Source organism: Solea senegalensis, linkage group LG9 (genome assembly GCF_019176455.1).
Source record: "Solea senegalensis isolate Sse05_10M linkage group LG9, IFAPA_SoseM_1, whole genome shotgun sequence".
In the NCBI taxonomy this organism is placed as follows: Eukaryota; Metazoa; Chordata; class Actinopteri; order Pleuronectiformes; family Soleidae; genus Solea; species Solea senegalensis.
Genome location: NC_058029.1, coordinates 25,551,193 through 25,558,772, shown reverse-complemented (window position 1 = coordinate 25,558,772; position 7,580 = coordinate 25,551,193). Strand labels below are relative to the sequence as shown.

Genomic DNA, 7,580 nt, shown 5'->3' with positions numbered 1-7,580 from the left:
AGACCTCAGACCTGCACCTTAAATCAGACCTCAGACCAGGGGCAGGTTCAGAATGCAGGTTCAACTAACTCTGAGTTGTGGGTTTCAGAACAGCTGATCAGCATCAGTTCAGTTCACTGTGAGTGAATCATCATCAATGGAGCTCTGCTACTATGATTCACCATGGCAACGGGTAAACAAAGAGCACAGCCTCCATTTTAATCCAGTTAACAGAAATATGAACACATGACATTTATGTGAAGAGACGAGTGAATAAATGAACACTATGACATTTTATACAGTGTAATTCACTCATTCATCCTTTCATTAATGATGATAATGCTGCAGTCCTACCATATGTTACATTAGATTTGATCTTTATTCAACTGGAACCAGACGACACACAAACTGAAGAAGAGAAGACCATCATTATAAAAGTGTCCATGTTCAATCTGACTCACTTTTTTCACTCTATTTTACATGAAAACATTTTTCTCAACACTATTTCATGACTATATTTCCACGTGTAAATATAAACACCGTCACTGAAATGCTGTCAAACATTAAGATTTCGCGCTTTATAAATCATTGTTATTATTATTTGTGCACAGTGTTGACATGAGCTCCCCTGGAAACAAATTTATTTGATTAAGATTTGATGCGTGTGTGGAGGTTGGATTCATTATGTGGTGATATGAGCTGACTTAAGGTAAGTAGACGTACAGGCTTGTAATAATGGATGTGTTAGGTTCACAGAGTATGTTGCCGGGGTAACTGACTCAGAGTTAAGCTGAACTGGCTTTGTGAAACCGAAAAACCAGAGTTTCCCTCACCTCAACTCAGAGTTTTCACTAAACCTGCTTTCTAAAACGGGCCCCTAGAGTTAAGGATTTAACTCAGAGTTTGTTGAACCTTCTTTCGGAAACAGGCCCCAGACCTCAGACATGCACCTCACATCAGACCTCAGACCTGCACCTCAAACCAGACCTCAGACCTGCGCCTTACACCAGACCTCAGACCAGACCCCAAACCAGACCCTAAACCAGAAACCAGACCTCCTTTTCTCTCGGTCGCTCATGAGGGTCAGGAGAAGCGTTTTTTTTCTACTTCGGCATCTCTGTGTTCCAGGGTGAAGCTGTTTGAGGGAACAAAGATGGTGGCTGACTCAGGTGTGGTGATTGACAGCTCCATGAGAGGAGGACGACTCGGCGTTTTCTGCTTCTCTCAGGAAAACATAATCTGGTCCAACCTGCGCTACAGGTGCAACGGTAAGACCTTTGACCTTTCACATGTGTGTTTACCTGGACTGTTGATGTTTGTTGTTGTTTGTTGTTGTTGTTGTTTGTTGATGTTTGTTGTTGTTGTTTGTCGTTGTTGATGTTTGTTGTTGTTGTTTGTCGTTGTTGATGTTTGTTGTTGTTGTTTGTCGTTGTTGATGTTTGTTGATTCCATTCAATTCAATTCAATTCAATTTTATTTGTATAGCGCCAAATCATAACATACATGATCTCAGGTCTGTACATAGACAACATCAAAGAGAGCAGAGAAACACAACAGTTCACACAATGAGCAAACACTAGGCATCAGTGGAGAGAAAAAACTCTCTCTTAACAGAAGAAGAAATCTCTGACAGAACCAGACTCAGAGATGTGCGGTCATCTGCCTCGACCGGTTGGGGTGAAAGGAAAATGGGGGACAGAGGTGAGGTGGGGGACAGATAGGGGGGAGAGAAAGGACAAGAGGGAGATGAGGGAGAGACAGAAGAGAGAGAGGGAGACCAGCAGCAGATACACAACAACTGTATCAGGTTACAAGTTTATACAGTTACTGATATCGACTTTTTAATTATAACATAATAATAATGGTGACGATGAGCGTAGCCTCGGAAACTGGATCTTGATCCTGCAACCTGCATGATGAGAATACAGAGAGAGAGAGAGGGAAGGAAGGAAGGAAGGAAGGACACAAACTAGGGAGAGAAAGAGACAATGTTAATGACATATAAAAAGTCATAATCATATCCTGAGTGTGAGAGAGTGAATGTGCGTGTACCACAGGAAAATCCCCCAGCAGTTTAGTTCTATAGCAGCAGAACTAAGAGCTGGTCCAGGTTTCCCTGAACCAGCTCTAACTATAAGCTTTATCAAAAAGGAAAGTTTTAAGTTTAACTTTAAATACAGAGAGAGGCTCCGCCTCCCGAACTATCATTGGAAGCTGGTTCCACAGGAGAGGAGGAGCCTGGTAACTAAAGGCTCTTACAGACTCTGGGAACCACAAGTAAACCTGTATTTTGTGACCTAAGTGGTCTATTAGGGTGATAGGGTAAGACTAGGTCTTTCAGGTATGAAGGGGCGTGACCATTAAGTGCTTTGTACGTGAGGAGGAGGATTTCAAATTTAATGTTGTTTGTTGTTGTTTGTTTGTTGATGTTTGTTGTTGTTGTTTTCAGACACGGTGCCTGCAGATTTCCACTCTCATCGTAAACAAGTTCTGATGCACATTCAGGTTTGAGAGTAGCAGGTGAAGCAGTGACATCATCATCTTCATCATCTCTGCTGACTCATGTCGTCATAACAACGCAGAAGAAGCTACACAGTGTGTTCACACACACTAATGATGATGTCACTGATGATGTCTTCAACTAGTGGACAAACTGTGACATCAGGACCTGGACCGGACTGTAAACCATCAGAACCTGAACCAGACTGTAAACCACCAGAACCTGGACCAGACTGTTAACCACCTGAACTGGACTGTAAACCACTAGAACCTGAACAGGGTTGTAAACCACCTGAACCTGGACCGGACTGTAAACCACCAGAACCTGGACCGGACTGTGAACCAGCTGGACCAGACTGTAAACCACCAGACTCCCCTTTAATGATTGAAATGCTGAGTCATTGAAACATAGATATTGATCAGATCACATGACCCTGCTGACGAATCATAAGCTACAACATATTTGATGTTTTTCATGTTTGAAATAAAAAATCTGATCATTTTAAAACAAACTACTTTATTCTTCTACTGACACACACACACACACACACACACACTCACTATCTGACACACACATACACACACACACACTTGATTAACTGTAGTTAATGCAGGACTGAGATGTTTGGTCAGCTGCAGTGACCTCTTAAAGGCAGCAGGGGGCAGCATTCACACTTTTCAATTAAGGTGAGAGTGTGTGTGTATCAGTGTGTGTGAGAGTGTATCAGTATGTGTTTGTGTGAATTAATATGTGTGTGTGTATCAGTGGGTGTGTATCAGTATGTGTGTGTGAGTGAGTGTGTGTTTGAGTGTATCAGTGTCAGTGTGTGTGAGTGTATCAGTGTCAGTGTGTGTGTGTGTGTGTGTGTCAATGTGTGTGTGAGTGTATGTGTGTGTGTCAGTGTGTCAGTGTGTGTGTGTGTGTGTCTCAGCTGTTGTGCAGCAGCAGCTGGTGGTGATTTATTTAGAAACGACTGACTCTCTCAATCAGCTGTGAATGTCACACGTGTCAAAGACCAGAGACACTTCAGACCAGGACAGACCAGAGCCAGAGACACTTCAGACCAGGACAGACCAGAACCAGGACCCAGGTCCTGACACAAACCTGGAGATAAACATGGACCAACTCTGATCCTGAACCACTTGAGGTGAGACTGTTATGATTGTCAGTGACTACAATTCCCAAAAGCCCCTGCTCTGTTTCACCCACGGGTTACACCAACAGCTAACATGGGCATTAGCCTAAAACTGGGCTAACAGCTAACACTGGTATTAGCCTAACACTGGCACTGACTAGCATTAGCATGATCACAGTGTGACATCTTTTAATAACAAACACTGGACAACATGACTCAGCAAAACTGACTGACATCATCACTGTGATATTACTTCTATTAAAACTACTACTGAAACTACTACTACTGCTACTGTTACTACTACTATTGTTACTACTACTGCTACTAAAACTACTCTGACTGTTACCACTGCTACTAAAACTACTACTGTTACTACTGCTACTAAAACTACTACTACTGTTACTACTGCTACTAAAACTACTACTGTTACTACTGCTACTAAAACTACCTACTACTAAAACTACTACTACTGTTACTGCTACTAAAACTATTACTGTTACTACCGCTACTAAAACTACTACTGTTACTACTGCTACTAAAACTACTACTGTTACTACTGCTACTAAAACTACTTCTGTTTCTACTGCTACTAAAACTACTTCTGTTACTACTGCTACTAAAACTACTACTACTGTTACTACTGCTACTAAAACTACTTCTGTTACTACTGCTGTACTACTACTGCTGCTACTACTACTAACTACTGCTACTAAAACTACTACTTCTGTTACTACTAAAACTACTACTACTGTTACTACTGCTACTAAAACTAATACTCACGTTTAAGTGTGTGTGTGTTTACTGTCACATAGATCATAAGTGTTTGTCTCTCACAGTTGATGATGATGATGATGATGATGATGATGGAGGCTCAGTCTGCCATCACAGGAAACACAGCGTTACCATGGAAACATTGTTTCCAGCTGACTCTGCTGCTGGTCCAGCTGAGTTTACCTGAACAAGGTGAACACACACACGCACATGCACACACAGACACACATACACACACACACACACACACAACCGTGGCCCGTTTCAGAAAGCAGGTTTAGTGAAAACTCTGAGTTAGTTAACCCTGAGATGAGGGAAACTGTGGTCTTTCAGTTTCACAAAGCCAGTTTAGTCAGTTACCCTGGCAACAGACTCCGTGAGCCTGAAGCAGCTGTCTGACACTCCGTCTCATGTCCTAGTTCATACAGTCGTTAACAAAACACGCGTCAGAGCACATTCACCTGCACAATGAATGACATTTACGTCTTTCAAAACATCGAAATCCCAATTACATGTTACTTCCAGTGTGCTAACTATACCACGGCTTTCGGGGGGGCTCACGAAATAGTTTCATAACATTACATTACATGTCATTTAGCAGACGCTGAGCCACTCCACCCCACAATGTAGTGTTGAGCAAAATGCTTTCATGTAAAATAGAGTGATAAAAGTGAGTCAGTTTGAACATGGACACTTTTATAATGATAGTTTATGGTTCCAGCTGAATAAAGATCAAATCTAATGTAACATATGGTAGGACTGCAGCATTATCATCTTTAATGAAAGGATGAATGAGTGAATTACACTGTATAAAATGTCATAGTGTTCATTTATTCACTCCTCTTCACATAAATGTCATGTGTTCATATTTCTGTTAACTGGATTAAAATGGAGGCTGTGCTCTTTGTTTACCCGTTGCCATGGTGACTCGTAGTATCAGAGCTCCATTGATGAAGATTCACTCACAGTGAACTGAACTGATGCTGATCAGCTGTTCTGAAACCCACAACTCAGAGTTAGTTGAACCTGCATTCTGAAATGGGCCCCTGGTCTATTCTCTTGTAGCTAATGCTAAGCTAAGTAAGTTCACATTATGGTCTGAATGTGAACTTTGTCCACAGGTGCAGCTTCCTGTCGTATCCTCAGGTGTAACTCTGACTTCGTGGCTGCGACGCTGGACCTGGGTGGCGGCAGTGGAGTAGGAGGAGTCAGACCACCAGATGGCGCCACAGCTGTGAGCAGAGCAGTGGTGAACGCTGGTTACTGCGGCGCCCTGCGATCCTACGCCACGTGCACCAAGCGGATGGCGAGGGCGTGTCGGGGCGACCTGGCGTACCACTCTGCGGTTCAGGGCATCGAGGACCTGCTGATCCAGCACCGCTGTCCCCGGGCGGGGCCCACGCCACAGCCCCGCCCCCTCCCTCAGGGAACCCTGTCAGCAGACGACTGCCTCTACGAGCGCAGCTTCCTGAGCAGAGAAGGTCGCGTGCCGGAGTACGTGCACTGCGGCGTGTTCGGGGACCCGCACGTCCGAACGTTCAATGACGATTTCCAGACGTGCGACGTGCAGGGGGCGTGGCCTCTCATAGATAATGAATACCTGTTTGTTCAAGCCACCAGTTCACCGATGAAGGCGGAAACGCCCATTATGGGGAGGAGCACAGCGCTCACCAAGGTGAGTCACACACCTGATGAAGTTAGTGTGGGCGTGGTCAGTGAGATGATTGACAGCTGGTGTCTCTCCACAGATCACAGTCATCTTTAAGAACATGCGTGAGTGCGTGGAGCAGCAGTTGTACCAGGCCGAGCTCGATAACGTGCCCGCGGCGTTCGCCGACGGCTCGGTGTCCAGCGGCGAGTGGCGAGGTCACCGCAGCCTGACGGTCAGCACGCAGAGTCCGGGTCGACACGCTGAGATCCGAGCGTCTCACATCGGCACGCTGCTGGTGGTGCGTCAGAGCGGACGCTCCCTCGGCCTGTCCGTCCTGTCGCCGCGCGGCGTCACGCAGGCTTTTGGCCCCGAACAGGACCTGCAGCTGTGTGTGTGGGGATGCCCCGCCTCCCAGAGACTCAACACGCTCCGCCCACCGCAGCCACCACCACCGCAGTCCTCTCTGCCCGCCTCCATCAGTGCCCACGCCCACTGCGCTGCGCTGCTTCCTGCTCGAGACGTCTACTACCAGGCCTGCGTGTTTGACCTGATCACCAGCGGCGACCTGAACTCCAGCACCGCCGCCGTCACCGCGCTGCACGACGCACGTCACATGATCTCTGAGCAGGAAACCGTTCACCTGTCACTGGTTGCCGCTGCGCGACACCGCCGCCCACCTCCACACCTGACGCTGCTACTGCTGACACTCGGCATGCTGGGAATTGTGAGCAGAGCCTAAGGCAGTGACGTCACTGATGACATCACTGTGGCATCCCTTCACAGTGAAACATTCTCGGCCACGCCCACAGAAATGTCCCGCAATGAAAAAATATTTTTATCGTACACATGAACATCGTAGGAATCTGTGGCTCAAAATTTCTAAACGACTTCAGTTTAGGTAGTTCAGTTAGTTTACTTAGTTTGGTTAGTTTAAGTAGTTCAGTTAGTTTACTTAGTTTGGTTAGTTTAAGTAGTTCAGTTAGTTTACTTAGTTTAGGTAGTTCAGTTAGTTTACTTAGTTTAGGTAGTTTACTTAGTTCAGTTAGTTTAGGTAGTTCAGTTAGTTTACTTAGGTTTTTCGCAGTATTGGCGTCGCCCGGCGCGACACCGTTGGTTTAAACACTATGCTGTAATAAGCCACACCCACACAGTTTTCACCACAGAAAATATACATTCGTGAGTAAAAAGAAAATAATAATAATAATAATAATAATAAAGATTGTTTATATTTATAACAATGAAATGTTCTGTGTTAAAATTCAATTCAGTTTTATTTGTAGAGTCACAACAACATCATCTGAAGTCTTTGTGATGACATCACAGTGATGACATCACATGATCATGGAAGAACTACACATATATAAAACAAGTGCATGATGATATCTATAAAACTAAATCACAGATGTTTATGAATGATTGGATGTAATGCTCTGTGTGAACACCAGGGGGCGCTGTGGTAGATTTATACTGTTATTTATTGCAGATTGGTACACTGAATAACCGATGATTGATTTTGATCGTCAATCATCTGATCATCCTCAGAA

General features: G+C 44.7%; 2 protein-coding genes and 1 long non-coding RNA gene across 3 annotated transcripts in view; 2 read left to right on the top strand and 1 right to left on the bottom strand.

Moving 5' to 3' along the window:
• The first annotated feature begins 728 nt into the window (after window positions 1-728).
• LOC122774278 lies at window positions 729-2,986 on the top strand. Its single transcript, XR_006360978.1, has 2 exons — window positions 729-1,247; window positions 2,429-2,986. It is a non-coding gene; the product is annotated as an uncharacterized LOC122774278 (long non-coding RNA).
• A 453-nt stretch (window positions 2,987-3,439) lies between these two features.
• hjv (hemojuvelin BMP co-receptor) lies at window positions 3,440-7,005 on the top strand. Its single transcript, XM_044033396.1, has 4 exons — window positions 3,440-3,626; window positions 4,451-4,577; window positions 5,507-6,060; window positions 6,134-7,005. The coding sequence occupies exons 2-4, from the start codon at window positions 4,454-4,456 to the stop codon at window positions 6,773-6,775; spliced, it is 1,320 nt and encodes a 439-aa protein (XP_043889331.1). The 5' UTR covers window positions 3,440-3,626; window positions 4,451-4,453; the 3' UTR covers window positions 6,776-7,005.
• Window positions 7,006-7,288: 283 nt separating this feature from the next.
• The window catches only part of LOC122774928 (CD82 antigen-like), a 3,475-nt gene continuing 3,183 nt past the window's right edge, over window positions 7,289-7,580 (bottom strand). The window contains exon 8 of the mRNA XM_044034540.1: window positions 7,289-7,580. This exon is cut by the window's right edge and continues 98 nt beyond it. Within this exon, the coding sequence (XP_043890475.1) occupies window positions 7,511-7,580 (70 nt within the window). The 3' untranslated portion in view covers window positions 7,289-7,510.

Coding starts and splice junctions, on each gene's coding strand:
- hjv (XM_044033396.1), top strand. CDS start 4,454: ATGATGATGATGATGATGATGATGATGGAGGCTCAGTCTGCCATCACA. Junction 4,578..5,506: donor GCTGAGTTTACCTGAACAAG/GTGAACACACAC, acceptor CTTTGTCCACAG/GTGCAGCTTCCTGTCGTATC. Junction 6,061..6,133: donor GGAGCACAGCGCTCACCAAG/GTGAGTCACACA, acceptor GTCTCTCCACAG/ATCACAGTCATCTTTAAGAA.